Here is a 13,238-nt window from a genome sequence, read left to right as displayed (position 1 = left end):
GTAAATGTGCCAGGCTGGAAAGTACCTAGTTTAAATCATCAATGAACAAAGAATAATTGCGTTGGAGTAATAGCCTCTCCTTATACCTACCCTGTTTGATCACAATGATTTAATTTAAACACACATTTGCATGTCTCCTACATCACACTGAAATGGAAATCATGTTCACATAAAACTGAGGAGATGATATCCCTTACAATATGTGACAATGAGTAATGCTTATGTTTGAGCATACTGGCTGTGAAATATGAAAGCTGACTGTACTTTCAGATTCCAACAATTTCAATTCAAAATTATTGGAATAGAAGTACATATTAACATGGGCTTGTAATAAGATTTTTTAAGGAATGTCCATGGAGAGTTGATTTTTAATTTTATTGCATAGGTATACGTACTGTGTAGTTCATGGTGCTGATCTAGAGAAATATATATTCACTGCTTCATTTACCTTATACTCTCAACTTTACCTCACCGTTGCACACAAAATAGGATTGGCGAATCCAAAACAATTAATCTGGAAAGCTCAGCAATTGGGCATATTTCGCACAATTTTCTCGAGTGGCATGCAAAGAACTCAAGATTGAGAGAAAGAAGAGAGGAATCCTTGGATTGAAAATTTAATTTCTCTATGATGATTTACAAGGTTATGCAACTTAACTTCCAGTTCAGGTGTTTCAATGGGTACGTGTCCGCCTTATGATGGGCCAAGGCCCTCAGGCTCAGACCCAGTCCAGTTCCTTTGATGCTCAACACTACTTTCAGCAGAATCATACTATGTACATGGAAATGTCACAGCCATGACAATTTAAACATCAATAGATAAATATCAAGACAACTGAAAAACCATCAAATTTCATAGGCTTGTGGAATGTTTCCTAATTGGAGTGGACTATTCAACATTATATTTTTCATACACATCATTGTAAAAAACAGCCTCTTAGCATCGACATCTGGATAAAAATTTTGCTGGTATCATGACACTTCATGGACTGCTACACACGTAAATATTTCATGTCAGCCACGTGTAATAAGCGCTCACTGATCAACATTTTAGCCAGAACTTCCAACCTTGGTCTTAGGAATGGATGTTACATTTAGAATAATTGGTCAACATTGAGAACAAATGCATGATGGGAAATAAATTTCACCACCAAGAGACCAGACACTCACTTAATGAATGCTAGGCCAGTCATCTCTCTTAAGTTAACCGTACATATATTTTTAAAACTTTAATGAAAGGGATCCATGGATTAGGTATTTTAAAGTTTAACTTCTTTATCAAATATTTCAAGTTCATAAAAATTATTTCAACATTTTTTATCTGTAGCAATCAGGTTAGAAAAATGGATTTCTTTAGGGCAATGCATTGATGATTTCATTCCATTACAATAAAAAAGTCAGTAGGTGCCCTTTGGCAATTAAGAAATAATGAATACAAAGATACATTATTTATACTTAAATGGAATCGTTAGAAAATCAACAGTAGATTGACATTAAAAATGAGAAAGTGATGTATTCACAGATGAAATATCATACAATTTTCAATCAATCATTTCTGGCAGATACCAATAAATGGGATTTCAAATTCTTAAAACTAAAAATAAATAATTCCAATCTAACATACACTAATTTATGCACATCAACAATACGTGCACACTTAGCATAATTTTATTCTATGTTTTACCTTTAAACAGCTATATCGTTGGCAGGAATTGTTTTTTGAACAACTCGTTGCAAATCCTCTTGCATGAAAAATATGATAAAGGAGAATAAACATTTGCCACTGGCCCTTATATAGGATATTAACAAAATAAACAACAGTAGCTTCCAAGCATACATCAGAGCTGTTGCATTTAAATTGCCAAGATCATGAAAACTAGACAAATTCCTTCAACATCACACTTAACAATTGTTATCTATTGCACAAATTTTATGCTATAAAATCTCTATTAAATATCATTTTGATTGATCATGGACATGGAAAAATATGATGAAATATGGTGAGATTTGCATGATCTACCCTTGTGTGATATGGCACTTAAATGATGCTTAAAAAACATTGATGGCAATGATGGTATTAACTACAAAAAAACTCCTGTTTTTCATAAAATCATCAAAATTACGCACAAATGCACTAACCATTACAAAATGCTTATCTACCTTGGTATATGAGTAAAATTATGTAATAAGCATTATGAAATAAAAATCATTCCCTAATGATGATGATGCATGAATTTTCAGTACATTTAGTGATGTTTTAAAAATTTTTGGCACAAATTTTTGACTGCATTCATTATTCCATTCACTTTTTCATCACAGAAAACATGGAAACACAAATATATTTTAAACAGTCCTTACTATGACGTTTCTTTACAGGTGCATAAAATGTCATTGAGGTGCAAATAAATACTTGGCCCCTTTCAAATGATGCCATATTTTACACATTGGTACCAGTGTTCTACCCATCGTTGCATTCAAGGGTACAAATATTCTTCATCCAAGCTGAGCATCATTGAATGTAAACTGTGCTGCCAGAGTCACTACTTCTGAGTAATCAGTTTGCCATATCCCTTCATTTAGGATTAAGATTTATGGGTATATTGCTCTGAAAAAATGCACAGTAATCTTTAACAAATATGCACAAGCAATGATGTATGTTTTGATGGGATGCATAAAGGATCACCATTCTGGAGATCATAGAAATATATATGTAGCAGCAAGAGCAGCATTTCATCACCCTGAGAAGAGAATGCTAGCTAGAACAAAAGACTTTTCACCTAAAATAAATGATTGCCATGCATGAAATTTCAGAGGTGATTTAGAGTTTGGTTTCCAAATGCAATTTTTTTATAAACAAGCACATGAATGAGAATGAATTACAATTCAATCCAATTGCTAAATGAAGGGGTATTTAGTCCTGAACTTTAACGAGTGCATTATTAGAACAGGTTAAATCTAAACATGGTTCGAGGGTGGAAGAAGGCAGAGAGTTTGCGCATTCAAGCATTTAAATGGAGGGCATGAAAAATATTGAACAATATCCTACTCCTCTTAAAAATAAGATGCATATGATAATCAAGACTATGTTAATCTATATGTTACTCATGAGTTATTTATAACTATAGCCAATGGTTCTGTCATCTTTTTAAACTACACCAGAAATTTATCACATTTCCAACTTAATAAACACAATGGTGGATGGATTCAGAAAGAAGGTAAGTTTTGCAGAGGAGCATGATTACTTCATTTCTTTATTGACTGGGAAATTGGTGCAAAAATAACTCTCAGCTGTTGACAAATTGCCGCAGCACTCGTAACCCAGTGAATGTGAGAAATATTTTTTTTCATGACTTGAATCTACACTAGAGGCCATGGTATTTCAGCAACAGGATAGAGACATTAGATTATTATTTAATTCCTATAAGAGGAAAATTTTAATTGAGAATTAGAAAAGTTAACATAATCTTCATTCCACATCTGAAAAGTCCTTAAGTACAGCTGTTTTGAGGAATGGAGCAAATTTCAGAAGCATATAAATTAATGTTTTCAACAGCATTTAACAGAAAAAAGTCCTCAAGTAATGAGAACAATTACAGACTTAATCAATTAAAAAATTGTGAGAGTTTCCCAAATAACTGTCAGCAATTTCAAGTCATTAGAGGTTATGAAACAAAATGTAAATGGCAAAATTGGTAGTACTCTTCACCTCTTAATAAAATCTCCTGAATAAAGTTCATTTTTCCCATTTCAATAAAATTTAACTCAACAATTTTGAAGGCTGACTTCCCTTCTCTAAAATTCATTTTTTCCTCATATAATATTAAATTTTCAAGAGGTGATATTAGAGCAAACAAAACACCTCCTTCCGGGTAATGGAAAAAAACATGGCCTTGTTCTCTCTTTTGGAAATTTGAGCATAATATTATTTGAGGTTATAATTCCAAAGTGAAATTCAAAGGCAGACTTTAGGAGACACCATCTATGAATGCACAACTCCCACCAGGACAACATCATCAGGACATTAGTGAGTGAAATACTATAGAGCCATTAACCTTAACCATGAAATAGTTTTGAACAGTACCGACTAGTTATAATGCAAAAAATTATGAATTCATCATTAACGATTCACTTTCTCTCCAACATGAAATTCCCTGTTCCATAAAATTTTGATCAAAATTGGAAATCAAACTCATCTTAAGGAAATAAACTAGCATGATTAGAAAGAAACTGGTTATGTAATACTGAGTTATTGTAATACTGATTTTATGTAATAATTTCTTACAGTTAGAAAATTTCCCCCATGGCACACTCTGCTTTAATGTCACAAATGTAAAAAGGGCTACACAGACAACATAGTATTGGAAATAAAACTAGGCTCATAATTTAAACAAGCTTTCGTGACTTTGGCATACAATTAAGAGCTGCAACATTGAAATCCACAAAGTAGAATGATGGAGCAAATGAGATTAAGATCAATGGATAGAATGCAAAGAAATATAGAATTCATTCACATACATACTGTGTGCCAAAATATTTTTCACACATAAATTTTGATTTTAAAAAGTATACACAAGTGTTACTCTGATACAAAGAATTGTAAATAAATCTTGTGGTCTTGTGCTCTTCCTTTTCAAATGTCAGGCATACTTCCTTCCTTGGTCCCAAAACTCTGTGCATGTAGTTCCATCAATACAATCTTTTATACGCCCACCTAGCTGCTTCTATGGACTAGTACTGCCATACAAATGTTGGCCAACACCCAATCACAGCACAAAACAGTAAACAGATCTCCAACTGATTAAAGAACAATTTAATGATCAGGGATCCAATCTTTTATGAATTACCAGAGTAACTTGAAACACTCATCAAAAACTTATTTGAGTCATATTTTATATCAGTCTTTCACACCTATGTACGTCGATGCCAGCATCAATTAACACAATTCAGAGAGTAAAGGATACCAAATGGACAAATCTACACCTTCGGTGTAAATAAAGACAAAGGTAATTCAATTCACCCAGGTGTGGAAGCTATTAGCTCTGGATATATCACCAAAGAAAAATGCACAATGTACAACACACACTGAAATAGGTCATTCAATTCTTGGCCCATGGCTACAAAAAAGGGATATTAGTTACTTTTGCATACAAAGTTAAAATTTGTTTCTGTGTATCATAAGTTTTTCATTCAATATAAAAAAGGGGATTTAAAATAATTGCTCTGTTAATCCTCCCTTCTCTATATCCTTGAAAGGATACTGACACAAAAACTGTGTCATATTCCAGGCACTCAATGTTAGGAAACTATTGTGCATTCACAGAGACAAGTCTTACTTTCTTCAATTAATGAAGCCACATTTGGAAAAACTTGATGAGGGTAGTTTGGCCGGTGACACCCTGCCGATTAGTACAACAATCACGGGCCCTCACTAAACATGTGGCTGCACTGTAAAACGGTCACCTGATCCCACTAGTGAACATAATGCCTCTCTTTCAAATCTATACACACTTGCAAGATCACAGTTTTCAGTTGCATGTGCATGTAGCATATCACAGTCTCAGTAGAGATTGGCCAGCAGAAGATCAGGTGACCCACGTTGTCAGCATGTAGACGTCTCCTCTCCCTCCAAGGTACATGCCACATTCTCCAGCTTGTGGGCCAGGTGCATCTTCTTACAGTAAGGATCCGTTTCAAGGGCCTCCAAGATCTGTGGAAAGATTTTTAAATCATTCAAATCATTCACTTCAAACAATCACAGGCTTTAAGTTCAATCTGCTTATTCAAAAATGTGCACGGTCCCACTTACCTGATTACTATACTTGGTGACATAAATATACAATTCTTTTAATGCAGATATAATATCAAACTCTCCAGCTTGTGAAACAGATAGCTGCTGCATGGCAGTGCTCATCTCTTGGTCAGTGATTTGAGGCAACCTCCGAACATCACAATAGAAATTGGATACCATTTCTCGGTAAATAGGAATGTCCTTGGCAAATAACAATTTATTTGATGGCGAATCCTTCCCCAAGCGATGCTCAGAGGTCGAACATGCATCCATAAACGTCTGAGCAATCACAGATAGGCATGAGTCAACTGTAGTAGTTTTATTTATATCAAATATGAAGTCTGGATTCTTTATGAAGTTCACCCAAAATCTCAGAGGAAGACTGCAAGTAAAAATAAGATTAACATAAGTAGGCCATCAACCTTGTAGAAAAGAAATTACACAGGCATAAGAGTTGTGCACTTAATGCTTTCTCTATTTTCAAATCAGTGACATGGTGATACAAAGAAAATCCATTTCACAATGACAGTTCTTCAACATAGGGCATTTCCTTCAATTAAACACATTACAATAAGGTTTCAATAAATACTGTATATGTCTGAATATAGTCCCCCCTTTTTTTCCAAAAATGCCCGTGATAAAAGTTAAGGGGGGGACTATATTCAAACCCATTTTTTAAATTTTTTCCCCAAACTCAAGCCTCAAAATTAGGGGGGGGGGGGGGGCTATATTCAGAGGGGGACTACATTCGGAGGAATACGGTAGTAAATATTTTCTGATGTGAGTAATGTATTTTTCATTGAATTATAACATACCCACATATTATCCACCAACAAACAATTTTTTTAAATTTTATTTACATAAAAAGAGCTATTTATTAATACAGACAGGATATATGAAAACGGGCTAACCTGTTAGATTTCCAGGCATGCACCACTTCTGGATCATAAATACAATATTTGAGAGCAGCATCGTCAAGAAGATCAAAAAGCCACTTGACTGCTGGCGGAAGAGCTTCATTTGCAGTGAGAATGGTGTTGAAGAAATCATCGACAAACTTCTGAATGGTGCCCTTGGTTGATAAGAGACGAGTCAAAAATATTTCTGGAATGGCCTTATGAGTTCTCTCGGACTTGTTACTCTGATAATGAGGATCATCTATGGGCTTTACAAGGTGATATACTCTCATGTTAGCACTTGACTCAATGTCACCATTGGCAGTATTAATTTGAGATATGGAGTTGCTGAAGTAAGTACTCGAACCAGTGCCTGAAAAAGATGGATGAATTTTTATCAAATAAAAGGGTTGAAATAGAGAAACTTAACTTAGGTGATAAAATGAATTTTGCAGCCCTCATCCCTCACAATGTCCATATTAAAACACATATTTACATAAATATTCTGGATACCATTCAATACAGATGAAATATGACAGGACATAAGTTTCCACAAATAACCTCACAAATGATTCCAATATTTTTAGAGTTAGCACTTGCAAATTTCCTTTGCATTGCATAATAGACATTGGGTCTCTCAGTGCAAGAACTGTACTATTTATGATCTACAAACTCACAACAAAATAGGTAGTACACATAGGTTTGCAATATTTATTAATATTTTTCTTGCATGGAAAACAAGAATGTAGGCATAAAATCATCCTGAAATTATTTGTTTACATATGTTAAATTACTTCATCTTTTACTTGAGAAAATGGTACTGAAATTAACTCACTACTGCCCATTCGAGAAAAAACACTTTTTGGATAAGAAGAGAAGGACACAAAACAAAGACATCTCCACAACTTGCAATCCTACATTGATACCACATTTTCATTACAAGTGGTGCTGACTCCATGGGGCCTGAGGGGGCCAGAGCCCCCTCAAAAATTCGTTATGGGTGTGAGGAAAAAATGTGTCAGGCTTGTTGATTTTCCCCGGAGTGTCCATATATCGAGTTTCGAGTGATCAGGGTTCTAATGCTGATCATGTGACTCTTCTAAAATGCTTAAAAAAACTTAAAACTCACTACTTATAAAATTTCCCAGGGAAAGAGCCCCCCCAATATTTTTTGTTAGTTGGCATCCCTGTTCATTAGTGTTATGAGTTAATGCAAGTAGGCTGGTGACCACAAACGAATGAAGTTCAACAATATGATATAGTTACAGCTGTAAATACTTACAGTTATGGCATGGAGGTTTGCAGTTAGTGTTGAACCTATCATTCTGCTGAGGGATTAAAGACATAACAGCAGATTCTTTTACTCCATAGTGTGCCAACGTGTTCAATTTCTTCCAGCCACCAATCGATTTGGTGGTTAAGTCTTCATTCTGAAGAGTAAGATGTCCCCCTCTCCCATGTCTCCACTCTTGATAAAGAATAAAGGAGAATATTTAGAAACAATTACACGAGAGAAACTTGCATGTACCTATGATTTTCTCATTCTTCTCTACCAATTAAATTTAAACATTAGAAACAGAAGAAATTTGTCAAAATTATTGTAAGATAAAGCACTTGATTGAAAAGCAATGGCAGTGGAGCTATTTTGTCCATGTGACATTCTTCATGAAAGGAACAATTAGATACCATGAACAAATAATTATTTTTACCAACAATTGAAAGGATCTTTTTTGTTTTGGAAGCACTCTAGTACACAATCATTCAGTTGTATACAGTTTATAATGACACTTTGAAAATTTAGCATGACATGACAGAGATCTTATCAGCAGTGCATTAAAAATTGCAGTTCTTGGCCCTGGGGTAAAATTTGAATTTGGTTGCTCAGACTACTAAGGAGAAAGACAAAAAGCATACAGGGCTACTTATTTTTAACCAAGCCAAATGCCAACAACGAGCAAGAAAGCCTAAAAGGGAAGTGACTGAGGCTGACAACAAGGATGGCAATTATCAATCACAACTAAGGGTATTACAGCTTTCTATTTTAATGGAATACTAGTGATGCCAAAATGCTTAGGGAACAACAACCATGCATCGCTACAGTGGCACATTCTTGGCCATCTCCCTACAAATGGGCTCAATATCACCAGAGTATTCTCAAAGTGTGACATTGCATCTCCTAAAGGTCGGTTTGCAGAAAAAAATAGCTAAAAATATAAATTAGGATGAACAAAAAAATTAACTTTAGAGCTTTGTTCTTGGAAATAAATTATCACGGTGTGGACACCATCTAACATTCATCTGCAGAACTATAACTGCAAACTGCCATGGAGATGATATAAAAATTGAGCAACATTGTTTCTTAGCAGCATCAATATATTTTCAGGAGTTCACTTCTCAATTCCACACTTTGTCCATGTTATTCTTCATTCCGAGGTGTCTTTTTCCAAAATTCACAGTAAGAACTAACAAATCATGAAGCAAACACATGAAAAAAATGAATACAACATATTGCATTCCAAATTTTCATGCTATCTTTCCTGTTAATTCAAAATTAATGCCAATTTTTTCACTAATTTTGTCTATGAATGGTGCGATTGACACCTGGAGAATGGAATCTCAAGCTAAGTATTGCACACGGATGATTAACAGCTTATTTTTTCTACAAACTGGCCTTAAGCACACAAATATGTTTACTTGAGCCGAGGTCTATGGTGAAGCATGCAAGCCCGAAGTATTACTCATTGATTGCATTAAATATTGCAGTATATCCCATCATTATTGAACTCCTAAAAAATAATAGACATGATAATTTCGCTGGACTAATCAATTAATCAACATTAATTTTATCTCAATTCCTAGTAACATAAGGGGTGGGGGGGAGAGATTCAAAATGAATATTGAAAACTATGGATTCACTTAAAAAATGCTCAGCATTCCTATAAATATAAAACTCACCATCCAAGCACAATATATGACTACATACAATATATCTAGGGCAGTTATTAACATGATCTTTGTAGATGCATTTCCAGTTACATCAATCCATGAAAATTTAGCCAAAATATCCATCACCATTGAGTTTGGGAACCAACTCTGACAATGTGCTTGATATTACAGTCATTTTTCCACCACCACCACACTGACGCACAAGAAAATTCTTAAGCAGTAATACTTATAAATTAAAAATGCAACTACTCAAACCAATAAAATTTCCACATATTTGACAAGTACCACAAAATAAAACTTGTGTTACTCTCTTATTAAACCTGCTCAAGACAATTAAAGAGAGGAAGAATATATAGCTTTTCCCAAAGAGCTAGTTCACAACTACCAACTCAATAACAAGTTCATAGTGGAGGAACTGGTGTCAAAGTGTCAGGCTTTACCGTACAGAAGTAAAAAAACAATCAAGCTTTAACCATTGAGCATAGAGGTGAATTCAAATCAGTGCATCATAACAATATAGGAGTTATAAAACTGAAATTCCCATGTAATGAATAAGGACAAAAATTTTACAGAGGAGAGAGGGAAAATGGAAAAATTTAATGATGCATATCACAATCAAAATTTTAAATGATTAGAAATAAAATTGGATTGATACATAAATTTTGTCACTTAAGGCCACAATATATAGATAATTTTTCAAATAAATGACCGCATAGGCCTTCGATAAAACTTAAAATATTGAAGAGATATGGAAACTCCCACTTGCATCAACACAACAAGTTTAATGCAAAGAAAAAATAAATATCACACCTTAATCAAAAGCCTTGATTTGATTCAAAAGTACATACGTAATATGTTCTACAATACTTGTCATTAGATAGTGGAATTATAACTATTGGCAGAGGAAAACCATTTTAGATAATTTCCTAGCACTTCTTCCATCAACTACCAATTCTATTGGCCATTTGGCACAAAAATGAAAAAATATGAAAATAAAAAAAATAGACACTTTTGAATGTGCAATAATTCATATAATGAATGGAGGTAATGATATCATGATTACAGGATCATACGCACTTTTTATTAAACCTTTTTTCGTCAAACTGAGAGCATATTTTGGTGTGCTGTCTCCTCCTTCGCAGGTCACTTGGAGTGCATACTCAGAGCTTGGCTTAGAATTATTTACGATCGCTTGAATTTCTGGAAAACCACACAAAATGTTTTAGAAGTGTCCCCTGGTATGGTACCTTCATTTTGCCAAAATTTTTGCTAATGCTGAGTCATTGAAAAAGAGGTCATTGTTGTGGTTATTAATCATGTGGTCATGAAAGGCTCTCAAGAGTCTGGAAAATGGCAAAACTCCCACAGTTCTTGGCCCCACAAAAACACTAAGGAAAATAATGAATGAGCTAGGATTAAAAAATTTAATCATTCTTACCGTATTTGCAAGAATCTAAGACGAGTTTTTATTCCCTCCTGATTCCAAAAGAAAAGTCTTAAAATCTGATGCAAAATTCTCTACTTCCAATGCTGCTTGTATAATCTAAATGATGGGTACCCGAGTTTTCCACCAGATAGTTTTATACCAAAAACCGACATTAAAAATAGTAGCACTATTATTTAAATTATTTTATTCATCATGTTAAAACAAAAAAATTTGTTTTAGCAGCAGGCAAAGATTCAGCCAGCACTGATCAGACATCCAGTGCATTCTGTAATGTCAACAAATTCGCCTGCATTACCCTGCATTGGTTTGGCTTGGAAAAGCACCCGATTATAATTGTCTCAACGGTACCTCCTGTGGCTAGATAGTGATTTCATAAATATAACTTTGAGAACTAAATTCCATAATTTGATTGACCATGGGTTAGAGAATGGCCTGCTGCAACTTTTCTTAAGAGGCAAAATAGTTCAGGAAAGTGCACATCGTCTTATTATGGTCTTGAGGCTAGGAACTTGAATAAGATAAGTAACAAGATATTTCAAAATAAAGTAAAACTTCATGGAAACAAAAGAATAACTACGATTGAAATGCCTGCAATTCAAATTCTTGCAAGTATTCCTTTGAAATCTGGTCTGTGATTTCCAATAACTAAAAACATCTTAATTAATTAGTGTAAATGACAGAATATGAAATAAATACATCCACCATGACATATTATGTACCTTGACAGTGATGTTCAAGTTGCCTAATTAGTCACTCAAGTACTTGCACTCCAATATAGGCAATGTCTCATTTAAAACTAAATAATTAAAGGAGGCTATGACACAGACTGAATGGCTATTACTTCTCATCATTATGAGATGAGATTTTGAGCAAGACAGATGGGACTATCTTTGGAGATACATATTCAGTGATTATTTTTTTTAATTAAATTTTTTCCTGAGCAGAGTTACTAACTAAAAAAGGAGGTTCTCTTAGAATTGTGACTGTCTCAGATTCATGCAAATAGGTTATTAACATTAAAGGTTACAGACCTAGAAATTAATGAGTAACTTGTACCCTAATTATATAGCTCAAAATATCAAATCTTACAGAAAAGTAGTTAGGATAGTAGAGTTATTTTTTTTATCAAATTTGAGATAAAAAAATTGAGACCATAAAAATCCACTACAATCTAAATATAGGTATGAACAGGTACTCCCAAGGCTGAAGCAAGCCAGGGAAGATTTCAAAATGAGGGAAGGCTTGATTTGAGGCCATAGTCTAAGGTGAATTCCATCCCAAAATTTTGAACAATGGAATCGCTAGTCTCTACCACTGGCATCAGTTACAAAGAATAATGTTCTTTTCCACTGACATTACAAATCCAACCACCACAAAGAAATCCCTCCTCATATGAAAACCACAATGAACTTCACTCAGTGAACTGATCATTTTTTGGCTACAGCCTTGGATAATGCAAATGAATTTTTGAAGTTATGTACATATTTCCATTAACCACCTTTCAGCACAAAATAATTAGTAACTTCACAAAAGTAGTCAGGAAAACATCAGTCATATTTTCAGTACTTTCTTCCTATTACACACTAAAGAAACATAAAAAGCATTTATTAATTATGCTATTAACAATTAGAAGTAGAATGCTTAAATGCAATGACATCTTTTATCAAAGACTCAGTATTGATGGTGTACACCCAAAAAGGACAAATAAAAAGCTACTTTAATAATTTAAGGACAATTCAAAATGAGCATCTATTCTATTTTGAGGAATTACCAAATAAATATCATCTAGCATTAAATGAAAATATGAGCTCATAATGGCACATTGAAACCAACATTAGAGACAGACCTTGTATTTCATGGCTCATTCACATTGTTGCAGTTGCATCTCTTCAAACAGAGTTATACATACACTTAAGTCAACATTTATAAATCACATAACATGCATTTTCCACATTGAGCAAGCCAATTTAAAATAATAAATTTTCCTTTCAAAATAAATATCAATGAACAGAAACTATTCTAAATGATGGAAAATAATTACCAATTCTTTACATTTTTCAAAGTAAAAAACAATTATCATTTCCCAGGAAAGACTGTCCAGTAACCCTATTAACACAATAATTTAAAAATGACATTTTCACAACATTTTTTTTTAGCAAAA

The 13,238-nt window shown here is 33.9% G+C and overlaps 1 protein-coding gene across 6 annotated transcripts in view; it reads right to left on the bottom strand.

Moving 5' to 3' along the window:
* Positions 1–601: 601 nt before the first annotated feature.
* Positions 602–13,238, bottom strand: part of LOC124171785 (plexin-B) — a 615,725-nt gene continuing 603,088 nt past the window's right edge. For 4 of the 6 annotated variants that reach the window (XM_046551100.1, XM_046551102.1, XM_046551101.1 and 1 more), the window contains 5 exons: positions 10,708–10,830; positions 7,967–8,152; positions 6,700–7,057; positions 5,807–6,170; positions 602–5,707 (listed from right to left, as the gene is read on the bottom strand). In XM_046551100.1, coding sequence (XP_046407056.1) covers positions 5,600–5,707; positions 5,807–6,170; positions 6,700–7,057; positions 7,967–8,152; positions 10,708–10,830 — 1,139 coding nt within the window. In that variant the 3' untranslated portion in view covers positions 602–5,599. The remainder of the gene's footprint in view (positions 5,708–5,806; positions 6,171–6,699; positions 7,058–7,966; positions 8,153–10,707; positions 10,831–13,238) is intronic. The other 2 variants (XM_046551104.1, XM_046551105.1) reach the window with 1 other exon arrangement.

Source organism: Ischnura elegans, chromosome X (assembly GCF_921293095.1).
Source record: "Ischnura elegans chromosome X, ioIscEleg1.1, whole genome shotgun sequence".
In the NCBI taxonomy this organism is placed as follows: domain Eukaryota; kingdom Metazoa; phylum Arthropoda; class Insecta; order Odonata; family Coenagrionidae; genus Ischnura; species Ischnura elegans.
This window is presented reverse-complemented; position numbering and strand designations above follow the sequence as displayed.